The sequence below is a fragment of the Quercus suber genome, unplaced genomic scaffold (genome assembly GCF_002906115.3).
Source record: "Quercus suber isolate HL8 unplaced genomic scaffold, Cork oak 2.0 scaffold_785, whole genome shotgun sequence".
Classification (NCBI taxonomy): domain Eukaryota; kingdom Viridiplantae; phylum Streptophyta; class Magnoliopsida; order Fagales; family Fagaceae; genus Quercus; species Quercus suber.
Window position 1 is genome coordinate 35,439 of NW_027070221.1, and position 17,530 is coordinate 52,968.

Sequence of the window (17,530 nt, forward strand, 5' to 3'; positions counted from 1 at the left end):
AAACAGTTGTTTCCTTTGGGTAGTTCTTAATATATTCTCCTTTTTACCCAAAAAAAAAAAGTATTAACCCAAACCAAAGAGATATATATATATATATTGGGTCCGAAATATTAACCCAAAGAGAGAGATGATTTGTGGGGCCGTGGGGATGAAAGAAAACGGTGTCGTTCCAGAACGTTAAGCCAAAAACAATGAGAGCCACCAAAACTAGATAAGCATTATCACAGAATATTGAGGATGTAAGAAGAGTTTAAGATATCCTAGACAGTCTCCAACGTAAAAGTCATTTGAACCACCAATAGAATTCGACCACCTCACAAATTTCTCTAAAAAAATTCTAGCCCTACACTACCTCAATTTCCTCAGATGGACTAAACCATCCAAATTGTGCAACGTGGCACACTGCCTTTGGTCAGCCACGTAGTCCATTAAAATGTGACATGTACACGACATAGAGGAACATGTGCCATGTACATTATGAGCTATGCCCCCCAACAAAATAGCTAGTAGCAAAGACAATGGCATTGCAAATGTACTACAATGCATGCAAAATTGCACATATTCACCGGATTTTTATGACAAAATCCAATGGTGATTCGAAAGGGAGTGTTGAAGAGGTTAAAACCCGGCCAGGGAGGTCTCCGGCGGAGCAATTTGCACCACTAGCAACAACATTTAGGCGGAGGCTACTAGTTGGTGTTGGCTCAGCTTCACTAGTGGCTATTGGTGCAGATTTTGGTGGCATAACTAGTTTTCTTCTTGGGTTATCACCGGAAAGTGGGAGGGGTCTTAAGCTGGATGTGCTATATCCTATTAAAGGCTATAGTCGTTGCATTGAGACAAATGAAGGATTTGGTTAGTAAGTCCTAATGCCATATGTTATAATGTTGTCAAAATTCTTTTGTAATTTTGTTTTAGTCTTTGTTTTGTCTCTAAAGCCAAAGAAAATAACCATCAATATGATTATTCACTCTCTCAAAACGATTATCAATATGACATTAAAATGAGTGGAATTAATGTCAATGGTCTTTGATTCAAATGGTGTTAGTACTTAGTAATCATGATGTGTGTTTGTGTATTAAGTATTTATATTCCTTAATAGTCTTTATCAAAATAATAGTACTATTGGTACATTAAACAATTCTTTATCCAAAGAAGGGGAGAGAAAAATATTGATGCTACTTTGATTTTGTATTTGCTTTGCAAAGAACAGAATTCATATACCCAGCAAAATGGGTTGGAGATCAAACACTGTTGTATAGAGCTGTGGAGAAAACAGAGTTTGAAAGAGCACTTGATCCACCTCCAATAAGTACTGCCCAGTCCAACAACCGGCGGCGGAGCATTAGTGAACCAGTTGTCGCCTTTGGTCCGCCTGGTACAAGCGGCGAGCTCAATGTTAGTGTCATTGTGTCTACAGTTTCTAAAGACTTCTCGTAAGTACTTCAATTTTTGGGTTAACTTTGTAGTTCAATATAAGGAACCGAATTGGCATTGGTTAATTTCTGGGACTATAGAAAAATACCTAGTGCAGTGCAAGTAAATTTCTGACATGAATGAGACAATTTTTGCTTAGCAAGTACAGTGTTACACACCCAAAATTTGAACTTTACTAACATGTTCATACCATTACAAATGGTCCCATTAGTATAAGTTACTAGTTAGAGCAACATTGTCAAATCAAAATCTAGTTGTTAATCATTGGTTACGAAAGCTCTAAAGGGCCTGAACTATGTAAAATGTGACCAAAAAATGACCCATGAATTTGGAACTAATCCTTTACCTCTCTCTTCATAGAATTGAGGCATTTGGAGGACCAAAGGAGGTGGGAGAAGCAGTGGTTCGGACCATCACAGGATCTAGCAAACGCCCTGATGTTAAGGGGACATTGATAGAATCAATTTTAAGAGAAGATCCTACAAAAAATGTCAAATACTATGAGCTTGAATTCAGAGTTGAGAGCCCCTCATTTAGGCGGCATAATGTCGCGGTTTGTTGTTCTAGTGGTGGTAGGCTATTTACTTTGAATGCTCAGGCACCAGAATCAGCTTGGCCAGAGGTGAAATCAGACTTCCAAACAATTGCTCATTCATTTAGTCTCACCTCCTGATAATGAGGGGGATAGGAGAACATTACAGTTTCTTCATGCAATTTTTCCATAACAGGGATGTTTTTAAACTTCTTGCAACCTGTCCTCATTGCCTGTACCTTTCCATGACTATTTTTCCCAGTACTTTCCTCTTTTCAAGGTGGGTTGGGAGATGGCATGAGGACCATGACTGTGACTGAGAAGTTGTTGTATTGGAGATAAAAGTAATCTTATTAAAGAAACACAGTTTGGACTTCAAACTTGTGACAACTACAAAACTAATTCAACAATATATTTTGCTTTCATTTTCTTCTAAACTACAATGGTTCTCATTAAATGCAGCACCAATGTCTAAAATCAGACCAGCTCAGGTTGTAGGGATGGGTAAAAATTACATATAATACATATATAATTGATATTTGCTCTTTAAACATTAGACTTCCTATACCTAAATTACAATTACTGTACACATTCAAGCACAAGTTATCTGTCTTCTCTTAGTCATCTTCTCCATGTTCTCAGAAACCATTGCAGTCAAGTTAGGATCTTCAAATCCAAGCTCTGCACCAAGTCTGCAAAGGAGAAATCAAATATTAACACAAATAGTAGTATTTAGGAAAACCTCAAGAGTCTCAGACTACCCCATAGTCTAGGCTCCAACCACTCCTCATTATGTAACAAACACAATACTAGGCTTAATTGCAGACCCTTGTAGGGATGCAGCTTAATGCCATTGGGCAACAATGGCATTAGTCAGGCGTTATTTCTATATTTGTTCTTTTCCATGGAAGAGACAAGAATGTTGGAGAGAGAAAGAGAGAAGTGGGGGTGGGGAGGTGTGCAACAAGTACTACAACAGAATTAAGACTTAATTTGCTTACTTTGGATCAAGAACCAATTTCTGGACTTCTTTAATAGCTGAACTTGCTGCGTAAAGTGATATCTTTCCAACCTGTGTCAGAAACCAATATGAAAATGAGAACTCGCCAAAATAAATAGAACAAGAATTGTTTGATAGGATAGAGGGGGGAGCGGAAGGAAGGAATTAAACAATTTAAAGCAATAAACTAAAGGGGTAAAACTTAGGTACAATACCTTTTGTGCAGTACATTATGTTCTTCAATTAAATTCAAACCCAAAAAATTTACATTGAATTTAATTGTCCTTGGAAATGAGAACACTGCTTGTGTCAATAAACCCAAGTGTTTGAATTTAATTGGGAAACCTAATGTACTAAACATAAGGTATTATATCTAAGTTTTGCCAAAAATAAAGAATGACAGAAGGAAAAGGAAGGAAATGAATACTTCTAGGAAAAATTTCCTTTGTCTGACCTCCAACACCTGCAGGTTTGCTTCAAGGTCATTAGGGAGACAGCGGATTTCTTCAGCCAATCTTACAGCCTCCCCCAGACTTTCAGGAGATAAGAAATCAAGCCCCAACTGAACATTGGACTGAGAATTTTACAAGGAAAGCAAACATCAATCTAATGTTACAAACCCAATTTCACAAAGAATCTGGAATTACTTACTAAAATTTTCAACACATCTAAATTCAGTGTCTAATTTTCTACTAATTCAACCACCAATCAAAATAGTTTCAACAAATTTAAGTTGTTTCATAAAGAATAAACAGGGAGTCTGCTTCAGCTTCCCACCCAGGGCCGTACTACATCATGAAGCACATTGCACGGAAGCATGTAATATAAATTATGAATTGAAGACAGAACTTTTGTGCTCAAAAGTTAATTTTCTCTTAACTTTCAATAATTGGGCAGTCCAAACTTCATTAAAAATTTCAGTCCTTCATTAGCAAGCAAATACTGGTAAAGAACTTCTCGGAAACCTTCTACTGCAACTACTGAGAAAATTATAAAAACATATATATTTGAAATGGTTTATGCACACACACACACACACACACACACACACACACATGTATATAGACATACACACACAGGTGCACAGAACTATATATTTTAGCAGCTATAATAATAATGAGTTTTTAAATTTATAATGAACGTTGAAAGTAGGGTTTTGAAGCTCCCCATTTGGCCCACGATTTAATGTTGTAGCCTGGACTCACTCAAGATTATGAAAAGATCAAATTCCCATAACCTTCCTAACTGCAAGGCTGGCACATAAGAACAAAGATGAAGCCAAAATTCTTCAAGAGGAAAGATATATATCCTTATGAAAGACACACAAAGTTTTAAAGCAACTAACATCTTAAGCAACATGACCAGCAGTGCCTGTCTTGCAGATAACCAAAATAACATTCTTCCACTAAAGAAACAAGAAAGAAATAACCCTTCCGAAAGACAACAGTCTAAGCTTCTATTAAGACAATGTCTACATTACACCAAAAGTCCAGATACACTCCTCTAATGAATATAACATATAGACCCTTCAGTCTCTCATCAAGAATTTTAAAGCAATACTCCAATCACGAGGCAAAAGAAACATTATTTCATTCAAACTCAATAATTTAAGTAAAAACATGTAATATTGGATTCGCTAAAAAAATTAGAGTTATACTAGCATGAAGGTAATCAACCATAGTGAACTTACCTGGAGATTTCTCACTTGGAAAGGGCATCCTGCAGGGACAAATACAGCTTGCCCCAAATGCTGTTCAAATGACCATGGCTCAACTCCTGAGGAAGAGGAAAGCTCTTTAGATTTTAAACAAGCATTCAGAAATGCTGTAGAAAGTACTTATGATTCAACATCAACACACAAATTGCATGAAAGGGGAGCTGTTATATAGAGAAAAGATTCTAGAAAGAATAACCAAAAAAAAAAAAAAGTACAAAAAAGGTATATCTAAAAATTTAACATCATCAACAATAGGTCAATGAGAAAGGGGAAGAATAATAACTTACCATGTCACGCATATTGAAATGAAGATTGGTCACTGGATCGCCTCTACCAAGTTCTTCATAGGTCCCATAAGAAATAAAAATTTTAGGTCCCACATCATTCTGCAAGGAATAATGAGGCAATTTTGCAGCAACATTTAGAAGACCCCACTTGGAGTGGATATACTCAAGTAAGGGCAGTTTACTGATAAAATCAGGTCTCTGGTACAATAAGAACTCTTCAGATGCACTGGGGAAGGCCAATCCTTCAACTTCAACATTTCTGGCTGACCATTTTCAAGAATTCGTCCATCAGAATATCCTTTGATGAACTGACCAAGTTCAATGTCAACCTGCCATCATGTCAAACCACAGAAAGCAAATATAAAATTAATTAATTGAGTTTCAACCAAGTGATAATTTACTCAATATAAAAATTATTCATTGCAATCGACAGAGACATGAGAGAACACAGAAAAGCCTTAGAAAAAATAAGCAATAGCTAGTAGAGCTTACCTCAGACCAGTCAAAGCAATCTATGGCCTTCACCACTCGGTTCTCATCTTTTGTTTTCTCGTCTGCTGTCTCCTGAATCCCTCTCCAAATAACCATCGGATCCCAGCTTGAAGTTGATGGGCTATCAAACACCTGTTTGACAATAATAGGTTCACCCCTGGCCCAGTGCTTTCTAAAATTTCCAATCCCATCAGATTTAATATCTTGAGTTGCAGGGCAGTACAAGAAATTATCATCACTGTCTTCTCTATGAGCATATTGGCAGAGTCTGGGATCATCCAACCCAGTATTTTCTATGCTGCCAGCATCATGTATCCTACACCCACTAACCATTTCCTCCACATTTTTTACCAGTTTTGCAACCCAGTTCATCTTAAAAATGCGGCTTAAATTTAATGATGAGTGACCACAGCCACCAAACTCTGGTGGGGGGCATGGAATACTCCCATCACTATTGGCTTGCCAACCAGGAAACTTTTCTGGTAAAATTAGTTTTAGTTTGGATACTTTCACTTGCCCTGTTGCAGTTGCTTTGTCTTGACTTTTGCCACGGATCTGATTATCTGCCAATTCTCCTTTAACATCATTTTGAGATGCATCCCGAAGATCTTGACAGCAACTAAGGCACAGATCATACGTGCAATTGGCACAACGCCGATGATAATCTGTAATGGGTATCCTACAGAAATTGCTACAAGGAAAAACAGAGAATGAAGGCAAATCAGAAATCAACAGCAAATAGAGAAGCCAGAAATAAACATAATAAACTAATCAGAAAAATCTTATCTCTTTTCTAGTGAAGATAAATCACAAAAAATGAGATGCAATGAATTGTGTTGTTTCATTACTACTTTTTGAGACTCTAATGACATATAATTATAAACTAAGTGACTTTAACAAAAATAGCTTAATAGTGTTCCTCAATTACCAGCACATCTGCTCGTCTGCATTCACTTTTGTCCTGGCAAGAAATAGTTCTTTCCCTGATGACAAACTATTATATTGGTCACATAATGTATAAATGGTACATACCCAAAAAATTAATATATATATATATATATATATATAGNCAGCTTGTTTTTAAATGCAAAATTAGCGTTCTCCAAATTTATTTATTTTTATAAGTTTTTAGTGAAAGGATACATGAATTTCATTAAATGCCCTAGAAAGTACTTAAGATTCAACATCAGCACACAAATTGGATGAAAGGGCAGCTGTTACATAGAGAAAAGATTTTAGCAAGAATCCCAAAAAGAAAAAAAATGCCAGCTATTTTTAAATGCAAGATTGGTGTTATTGCAAATTTTTCAAACCACAGGCTTCTTCCTTTTGTCAAATTTGGTTTGAAAAAAACTCTTTCTTTTTTCTTTTTCTTTTTTTGAGAGGTTGGAACAAAACTCATTCTTAGTGGTTAGCTTTTCCATAACTTTGCCTGTGCCATGTACATTTCAAAAATAACCGCCATGCTTAGTTGGGAATGATGTGAAATATATTAGAATATTAGACAAACATAAAACCAGTATTACATTAACTTTTTTTCTTTTCAGGGAAAATTCCTCAGAGAAATACAGTTAATAGCAGGAAAAATTCGCCAAATAATCCAGTAAATAGTCATGTTGAAAAGTTCTACACATCTCAAATGTGCATCTTAGGTCAAAAGAAGTATTCTGTCTCCAAAGCTTGATCAATAATTAGGAACATCAATTGTTACTTATCCTTACCAAATTCTTCCTTTAGCTTTCTTTATGATGCCCATTCAGGAATACCGTTTCTTCATAAAGATGCCTTTTCACCTGAAAACCCAAAAGTTATTAGGAGCACACATTAAGCAAGCCAATTACGGTATATTCGATTAAAAGAGAAACTATATTTACTAAGATTATAAGATAAAAACTTACTAAATCATTTGATACTCCATCAGGCTTCCCAAATTCTTTCCAGTGAATTCTTAAATAATCAGTCACCTTTGGGACATCCTGCCGGCGAAAAACGTCCCATAGAACTCCAGGATCACTCCTTTCAGGGACATCTTCACCCTCTCTGTTTGATGTTTCACAATTGACATTATTCTCTTTAACATCAGCAGTTTCAATCCCCTGATCCACCATTGACTCGTTTTCATTTTCATCCACTTCTGCACCACATTCATTCTGCACACTTTGACTGCCAAGCAATATATCAGGGGACCCTTCCTCATCCAAATCTGCTTGTGGGTCCTCCAGTGATTCTTTCATCTCAGAATCCTCAAAGGATTTGTGTATCTTTTCAATCTTTACACTCTGCCGGCCTTGTAGATTCACATTACAAGTATGCACCAATAGGTATACCTGACCATAGTTCAATGATGTCAATTCAATTTGACTCATCACTTTGTTGGTTTACATCAGATGACAGAATGGGGGATAAAAATAAGATAAAAGCTCATGATGTTAGACTCCAGCAACAAACGGATTAAGGGTTTTCAACCCATACAGCATTATAGATTATATTATGACATATTTATAACAGTTGAAGCTAGCTAAATTCAATAAGAATAACAATCAGGTTCTATGGTTATTAAGTGCATGTTTATAATATTGGATGTATAATACAGTATTATTATATACAATTTGAGAACCATGAAATTAGAGGTTAAAACTTGAGATGCATGCATGATTAACAATTGTGCAAAGAAATATTTTCGCGTTTTTTCTAATTTGATATGCTTAATATTTTTAGGGGGAGAGTATACAGAAAATACAGCTTACAAAAATTTTCAAACACAAACTGCAAATCAAATGCAACAGTTTGGTACAAAAAAGGTATATCTAAAAATTTAACATCATCAACAATAGGTCAATGAGAAAGGGGAAGAATAATAACTTACCATGTCACGCATATTGAAATGAAGATTGGTCACTGGATCGCCTCTACCAAGTTCTTCATAGGTCCCATAAGAAATAAAAATTTTAGGTCCCACATCATTCTGCAAGGAATAATGAGGCAATTTTGCAGCAACATTTAGAAGACCCCACTTGGAGTGGATATACTCAAGTAAGGGCAGTTTACTGATAAAATCAGGTCTCTGGTACAATAAGAACTCTTCAGATGCACTGGGGAAGGCCAATCCTTCAACTTCAACATTTCTGGCTGACCATTTTCAAGAATTCGTCCATCAGAATATCCTTTGATGAACTGACCAAGTTCAATGTCAACCTGCCATCATGTCAAACCACAGAAAGCAAATATAAAATTAATTAATTGAGTTTCAACCAAGTGATAATTTACTCAATATAAAAATTATTCATTGCAATCGACAGAGACATGAGAGAACACAGAAAAGCCTTAGAAAAAATAAGCAATAGCTAGTAGAGCTTACCTCAGACCAGTCAAAGCAATCTATGGCCTTCACCACTCGGTTCTCATCTTTTGTTTTCTCGTCTGCTGTCTCCTGAATCCCTCTCCAAATAACCATCGGATCCCAGCTTGAAGTTGATGGGCTATCAAACACCTGTTTGACAATAATAGGTTCACCCCTGGCCCAGTGCTTTCTAAAATTTCCAATCCCATCAGATTTAATATCTTGAGTTGCAGGGCAGTACAAGAAATTATCATCACTGTCTTCTCTATGAGCATATTGGCAGAGTCTGGGATCATCCAACCCAGTATTTTCTATGCTGCCAGCATCATGTATCCTACACCCACTAACCATTTCCTCCACATTTTTTACCAGTTTTGCAACCCAGTTCATCTTAAAAATGCGGCTTAAATTTAATGATGAGTGACCACAGCCACCAAACTCTGGTGGGGGGCATGGAATACTCCCATCACTATTGGCTTGCCAACCAGGAAACTTTTCTGGTAAAATTAGTTTTAGTTTGGATACTTTCACTTGCCCTGTTGCAGTTGCTTTGTCTTGACTTTTGCCACGGATCTGATTATCTGCCAATTCTCCTTTAACATCATTTTGAGATGCATCCCGAAGATCTTGACAGCAACTAAGGCACAGATCATACGTGCAATTGGCACAACGCCGATGATAATCTGTAATGGGTATCCTACAGAAATTGCTACAAGGAAAAACAGAGAATGAAGGCAAATCAGAAATCAACAGCAAATAGAGAAGCCAGAAATAAACATAATAAACTAATCAGAAAAATCTTATCTCTTTTCTAGTGAAGATAAATCACAAAAAATGAGATGCAATGAATTGTGTTGTTTCATTACTACTTTTTGAGACTCTAATGACATATAATTATAAACTAAGTGACTTTAACAAAAATAGCTTAATAGTGTTTAAATATATATATATATATATATATAGAGAGAGAGAGAGAGAGAGAGAGAGAGAGAGAGAGAGAGTATTTTAAATGTCACTGGGAGCATGAACAAACGACATCTTACCATTCAACTTTTTTTGTAGTTCTACTTCAGAAGCCTGCTCATGATGGATTTGCTTAACTACCGGAAGCACCGAAGATAATAGGCAGTGAAGATATTTCAACTTGTCTAGAACAGGTATTTCACGTATTCTAACCTGAAACTCAAAAAAATTTATAATAATAAAGATCAAAGAACCATGCCCAGTGAAACTTGGTAAGCATATTTCACAATATTTATGAAACTTAATCATGTAAAGAAATGGTGGCCTCTTCAACCCATATATGAAATACCTTTATTGAATTATCTGAACGCAAGCACACTTTGCAACTACAAGTACCCCGGCATGCAGGGCAACTTCTCTGAATTTCTTCCAATGGAATATCTGAGTACCTAAGGTAGTGAAGCATGAAAATCAGGTCATAAAAGAAGCATAATGACTAAGTTGTAAAAATTAAAACAAAAATACCATCTCACATCTAAAGTGATAAAATACTAACCATGTGGAGATACAGCTATCACAATATCCTCTCCTATCACATTTAAGGCACCAAGTAACTTTATCTCTATCATTCCTCCGGCATTGGTGGCAAGGTTGCCCACCGGCTTCTTCAGAGGAATCTGTACTTCCATCAGAGTCCTCCTGGAAAAAATACTTGTAAACCCCAGCATCAGATAACATAGAAATGGTAGAGAAAGGGTTCCTAAATATTAATAAAGGGTAGAAATACAAAGTGATAGACCCACCCAGAAAACTCTTGAAACAAAATCAAATATCAACATTGAATTTTGAATTAGTCATTCTTAAGGATAAGGCTCCACTTCATTGATAAAGGGATTAAAATTTTTTAACCAAACAACAATGATGCATCTCTCACACCATATGGCTTATACGGTATGTTTCCATCTTCAGTCCATATATCCTTTGTGTGTGTGTGTGTGTGATATTAATAGGCAGTATCAGAGATCATTAACAATAACTTCCTTATGATATTCTTTAGTCTAGCTTTGAAGTTTGCAGGAGAAGCAAGGTGTCAAAAGGATTGAAAGGGAACAAGGTAATCAAGTTTCATTTGTTTTATAGTATGATCCAGCTAGAATGGCAGTAAAAGAGCTGGAGCCAAGGTTTTTTGTTATTTAGGTAATAATAATTTCGAAAGTAACGGCTGTAAAAACCATTTGAGAATTCACCTGTGCCATTAAAAAGATGTGCTATTCTATCCCAGATATAAGCCTCTTGTTATCATACTGGCAAGTGCAGCTAAAAGTAAGACATACTTTTTTTTAACACAGAGTTATAATGAAGAAAACTTCATCCTTGTATCAACATTCTACAAGTATAGGAGACACCTTCTCGGAGACTCTTCTAACAACAGTCAATTTACTCTAGGATCCTTCCAGGACTTCATTTTCTCCCTCTTCCCTTTTTTTTTTGTTTGTTTGTTTGTTTTTTTTTAGGGGAGGAGGGGAAAGTGTTTGGATAAGTGATAATTCTGTCCATATCTGAAAGAACTTAAGCATACAGGAATGATACTTATTACTTAAGGTCCCCCTAGAGAGTTACAATCAAAAAGAGTAATAATATTTCAATTACTGGTTTCTATTAAATCTGAGAAAAAGAATTTCTATTACCAACAACAAAAACAAATCTCAAGAGATGCAGCCAAATATTTTAAAACAAAACTCACTGTCATAGCATCATTAGCATCAAAGCTCCTTTGTGATCTACTCTTAGATGAGTCCATGCCCGACGTTGGTGGTGTCTTGTGAGACCTCCAGTTTTCTTCAAAATGTCCAGCATCTCTTTGTGAATTTTCATTTGTCTTTGGTGGATTACGTGCGGCCAAACTCCTCATCGCTGCTGTCTCAGGTGAATAGCGAAACTGATTCTTGGATACCTTCTCAAACAACATTTTCCCTGAGGCTGGAACAGGATAATCTTCAACTTTTGTGTTCACAGGCGGTGTATCATATTCATCACTCTTACTCTCCAAGTAAATATCACTTTCGCCTAACGACTTCCTCTTAGCTTTCTTTAAGTTAGCTCTCATTGCAGAATTAGCCGCCCTCTTCTTTGCCTGGATGTAGTGCTTCTCACATACTGTCTTATCTGGCATCGACATGGCAGTGCATCTCCATTGTTTCCCATCCGACCTCTTGCAACGCAAATCATCTGGAATTCCAACATTATCCTCAGCATTTGCAGAGGATGATCGTGGATGATCCATCGTACTCATGTTATGGTAAACTCCAACCGTGATATAACATGCAGAGCATTAGACTGATAAGAGAAACCTGAAAATAATCCTTTAACACCTACCACACACAGCAAAAATTAGTATAATTCCATCAAACAATGCTGTACATACAAAGGAAACCAAGAACCAGAGAACCAACAAACAATGACCAATTCTTAAGTAACACAAGCCCGAATGAACAGATGAAGAACGAACACATCTAAAACCAGTCATAACACAATGAGATACAACAACAAAAAAGTTTCTATGCAGCAAGGCGGTTCAACTGGCAAACATATTAAACTACAATTTGTGCAAGGAAACAGAAAATAAAAATCTTCACCAGTTGGGGCCAATCTCAGAAGGGTTTAACAGTAGTTTCTCTTTCAATCATTCATGATACAGGAAAGCACAATGAGAAATTAGAATGTTAAAGTTCAACGCAAATTGACGAATATACTAGTCCAAACCTCAATTTCCAAGAAAAATCAGTTCTCATTAGCTGGAAAATTTTATTTTATTTCCTAAATTTAGACCACGTAGATTGCTAATTACAAATTTACAAATCCTCCAAGTCTTCATTCTCTACAATTAAATCTTATATGTACAACAAATTCTTTTGAACCCGAAAGTAGTACACAAATAGGTGTGTGCCAAAAAAAAAAAAGCAAGAATTCACGTTCTAACAACCAAGCCCTTCATAATGCACGAAACAAATCAATTAAGAAACCCATAAGGCATGCACAAAAATACTTTACAACAATAATAATCACATGGGTCACGAAAAAATCAAAAATTTACAGCAACCCAGATTAAAACCAACTGCATTTGTCCCAAAAAAAAATTTATACCCACACATAAAACGAAAAAGAAAGATTCAATCTTGAAGAAGCACGAACATGTCAAAGGCATAGAGTTTTAAGAAAACATACATACAGAGATATAAACAAACACATATATATTATGTATGAGCAAAAAGTACAGAAAGAAATACAATATGAGAGAGAAGGGTACCTGAAACTAGGGTTTGACGCAAAGTACAGAGAAGAAAGTACTAAAACGAAGAACCCTTTTTAAGGAAAAGGGAAAAAGGAAATTTGGGAATTTTTAAGAATTGTGTAATTCCTGTTTTCTCTGGCTAATCAGTCCGAATAGCTATGAGCCTATGACCCTTTTGATCTCCGGCTTCTTTTGTTTTCTTTGTTTTTTTGTTTTCTGTTTTTTTTAATTTGCTTTTCATGTTTTCTGCTCTCATTTTTTTTTTTTTTTTTTGGGTTCTTTTTTTAAAATTTTATTAACAATAGTGTTTTATTTAATTGGGATGAAAAACAAGTCCGGATAAGTGTCATGAATAAGAGGGATGAGAATGTTAAGGCAATTTTTATTGAAAAATTGATATGTTCTCGATATTTTTACCACGTTTTCACAATAAATTTTAAGTGGCAAGTTGTTATAAGTAGGTAAAAAAATAATTTAAGTTACAGATTCAAATTAGAATCAAGCTCTTATCCATAATATTATTTCTATATTTTAATTAATAAAGGTTTCAGTTTCTTATTAAAAAATTAAAAATTAGAACCAATAACAACTTATCACTATTGATTTATTGTGACAATATTACAGACGTAGTACTTCTTCTTTTTATTACTCATCTTGATTTGACTCGTTTATTGCATTAGTCAAATTTTAGGAATTATAACCTAATAGTTGGGACAGAGAAGATTTGAACCCAGTCAGTCTTTATTATTAGAAGTATAAGGGGGGCCAACCAATTTAGTTACAAGATAATTAGGAGAGAAACTATTATATTCATCGTAGAATCTATTATAAATTGGGGAAAAAAAAAAAAGTCTAATATCACTTTTTTTTCCCTTACTTCTTTTGGTAGATAGTTCAGGGACCCAAGTCTAAAGCCCAGACAGTAAAACGTAGAATAATAAAAATGGTGGAAAATTTTATTTTAAATTTCATAACCTCATGGTGTAACAAATTAAATTCAATAGTTTTAAAAATAATAAATTAAATCATAAAGTTTCAAAATGTAATAAACTAAACTCTACAATTTTAAAAATAACAAATTAAACTCTAATTTTTTTTTTAAAAAAGTAACAAATTAAATATACAATGAGTCAATGAGGGTTTAATTTGTCACTTTTTTTAAAAAACCTCAAGGTTTAATTATATGATTAATTATTTACTTTTTAAAACCTTGATATTCAAGTAGTTATCTTTGCTTTCTCCCAAAAAAAAAAAAGTAGTTATCTTTGAAATTATAGGGATTAATTTGTTACACCTTATAAAGTATAGAGTTTAAAATGAATATTTCCCTAAAAATTGTCATTGATTGGGCAGGTCGGTTGGACTGGTTTAGTTTAAGGGATTAGTAATTTGAAGAGTGAAGAGTGAAGACACACCCTTTGTTTTTTGCTCTTTTTTTTTTTTTAACCCAGTGTAAAGACATAACCTTATTTCCTTGACAGGTACTATGCCCCAGTCCCTCCTCCCTAGTCTGCTGGGTCATTTTTTACTTTTGTAGTCAAACAGGTCCGAGAGAGAGAGAGAGAGAGAGAGAGAGAGAGAGAGAGAGAGAGATGGATGACTCTGCCCAATCCTACCGACAATAGGTATGGATCATGTTTGGTTTTAAGACATCTAATTAATCCAATTACAGGTTTATATATATATATATATATAAATCCAAGAGGAGGTTAGTCTAACTTCTCTAATATTTGTGGTACAATCTTCATATTCACAACATGAGTAAAATACTATTTTATGTATATTCCTTCTTCTTCTTCTTCTTTTTATTTTTTATTTTTTATTTTTTCTGTTATAGACATGGGTTAAAGGAGAAAATGTGTTTGTTTTTGTGTGTGTGTGAGAGAGAGAGAGAGAGAGTTGAGCTTCCTTAAATATAAAATTAAAAAGAGTTGGAGAGAGATAGTGAGTTTTTTTTTAATTTTATAGTAACAATGAAGGTAGGGAGAGTTTAAACCTAGATGTCTTGAAAATATCACAAAATACCAACTAATTGAACTACAAGGCTCTTGATGTGAAAGAGAGTGAGTCAAAATTAAGAATTAGTGGGTTCCAATTAATTCAATTTGTATGTTTTGAAGAAGAAAAAAAAGCTCTACATAATTTTCTTGTAATTGAATTTTCCACCTTGAAACGGGTGCTTTCTTATTGGATTATAAGAACTATGTATTAAGTGCTTGTCCCATCCCGATTCACGTATCAAAATAAAGACCAAAAAAATCAAAAAATTAAAAAAGATGCAAAATCATGAATTTCAAAGCCAAAAAGGGTAAAAATAAATACAACACATTTGAACGGTGAATCAAAAAGTCACAGCGATTGAAAATTTCATTTTACAGCAATTAAGACCAAAACTCTAACCTGGTATGGTCAAAAGGTTGACTTTTTGATTTGACCATTGGATCGTTTTGAATTTTAGACTGTCTCATATGACATATTTTTCACTTCAAAACGGTATTTTATGGGCCAAAATCAAAGTTAAAATAGATGAGATATCACCAAAATACCAAAAATCCTAACAAAAACATTCATTTTTTAAAGAAAACTAGTAGTTTTTTACCTGATTTCGTGCTATAAACTGTACCGATTGGACAAGAACTGGAACGAGTGGGCTGGACCATCTTGAAGAACAAGGTCTTAGCTAATTTTTCATCAAAAGGGCTAGAATGAGTGGGCTGGACCATGTTGAAGAACAAGGTCTTAACTAATTTTTCATCAAAAGGGCTCGACGATATCTGCTTTGGATTGGAAGATATGATTTTTTCAAGAAAAAATGTCATAGAATTTTTCAGCTTTGCGTCACCTTCCTTCCAAGTGCAATACCTTTAAAATAGTAAGAAAATTATGAAAAAAATACCTTTAAAATTTCAGAAAAAGTTTCTCTCTCTCTCTCTCTCTCTCTCTCTCTCTCTCTCTTTAGGAAACCCACACCAAAAAAAAAAAAAAAAAAAATCCATTTATAAGAGTTGGAGAGAGATAGTGAGTTTTTTTTTTTTTTTTTTTTAATTTTATAGTAACAATGAAGGTAGGGAGAGTTTAAACCTAGATGTCTTGAAAATATCACAAAATACCAACTAATTGAACTACAAGGCTCTTGATGTGAAAGAGAGAGAGTCAAAATTAAGAATTAGTGGGTTCCAATTAATTCAATTTGTATGTTTTGAAGAAGAAAAAAAAGCTCTACATAATTTTCTTGTAATTGAATTTTCCACCTTGAAACGGGTGCTTTCTTAGTGGATTATAAGAACTATGTATTAAGTGCTTGTCCCATCCCGATTCACGTATCAAAATAAAGACAAAAAAATCAAAAAATTAAAAAAGATGCAAAATCATGAATTTCAAAGCCAAAAAGGGTAAAAATAAATACAACACATTTGAACGGTGAATCAAAAAGTCACAGCGATTGAAAATTCCATTTTACAGCAATTAAGACCAAAACTCTAACCTGGTATGGTCAAAAGGTTGACTTTTTGATTTGACCGTTGGATCGTTTTGAATTTTAGACTGTCTCATATGACATATTTTTCACTTCAAAACGGTATTTTATGGGCCAAAATCAAACTTAAAATAGATGAGATATCACCAAAATACCAAAAATCCTAACAAAAACATTCATTTTTTAAAGAAAACTAGTAGTTTTTTACCTGATTTCGTGCTATAAACTGTACCGATTGGACAAGAACTGGAACGAGTGGGCTGGACCATCTTGAAGAACAAGTCCTTAGCTAATTTTTCATCAAAAGGGCTGGAATGAGTGGGCTGGACCATGTTGAAGAACAAGGTCTTAACTAATTTTTCATCAAAAGGGCTCGACGATATCTGCTTTGGATTGGAAGATATGATTTTTTCAAGAAAAAATGTCATAGAATTTTTCAGCTTTGCGTCACCTTCCTTCCAAGTGCAATATCTCAATGACCATAACTCCAAATAGAGCGAGGCTAGAACCGTTGGAAACTAGACATCCAGAACTTTTTGAGCATATATAAAAATCTGAAGAAAATGGATCTTGGAAAGGTCTCCAAACAGCCGCATGAAGATTGGGCCAGAAATAAAATAAAATAAAATAAAATACAAAAAATGCTGATGATGTGGCAAAAATGGAAGGATAACATAAGTGTAACATGTTATGTTACACTTATGCTAGCCTCCCATTTCCTCATTTCCCCTATAAATATCCCCCATTTTTGTGAAAAATCATGAAGAAAGATGGAGAAAATGAGTGAAAAATAGAGAAATAGGGGGGAAAATTTTGAGGAAAATCATAAAATAGTAAGAAAATTATGAAAAAAATACCTTTAAAATTTCAGAAAAAGTTTCTCTCTCTCTCTCTCTTTAGGAAACCCACACCAAAAAAAAAAAAAAAAAACTCCATTTATATTTGTTTGTAATTTTTGTGGGTAAGGCTATAGGGATGGGTTAGTTTCTTAGTAA

General features: G+C 34.6%; 2 protein-coding genes across 2 annotated transcripts; one reads left to right on the forward strand and one right to left on the reverse strand.

Moving 5' to 3' along the window:
- Window positions 1-494: 494 nt before the first annotated feature.
- On the forward strand, window positions 495-2,279 carry LOC111995676 (psbP domain-containing protein 7, chloroplastic). The gene is made up of 3 exons (XM_024027602.2): window positions 495-855; window positions 1,214-1,436; window positions 1,798-2,279. Exons 1-3 carry the CDS (start codon window positions 519-521, stop codon window positions 2,108-2,110), a joined length of 873 nt encoding a protein of 290 aa, XP_023883370.2. The 5' UTR covers window positions 495-518; the 3' UTR covers window positions 2,111-2,279.
- Window positions 2,280-2,368: 89 nt separating this feature from the next.
- On the reverse strand, window positions 2,369-13,318 carry LOC111995675 (E3 ubiquitin-protein ligase JMJ24). Its single transcript, XM_065767237.1, is given in 14 exon segments — window positions 2,369-2,661; window positions 2,971-3,041; window positions 3,424-3,543; window positions 4,660-4,763; window positions 7,204-7,258; window positions 7,364-7,792; window positions 8,332-8,564; window positions 8,567-8,660; window positions 8,824-9,565; window positions 9,845-9,981; window positions 10,118-10,217; window positions 10,325-10,467; window positions 11,513-12,140; window positions 13,076-13,318. Coding segments are annotated over 13 exon segments (2,877 nt in total). The 5' UTR covers window positions 12,062-12,140; window positions 13,076-13,318; the 3' UTR covers window positions 2,369-2,561.
- Window positions 13,319-17,530: the final 4,212 nt, after the last annotated feature.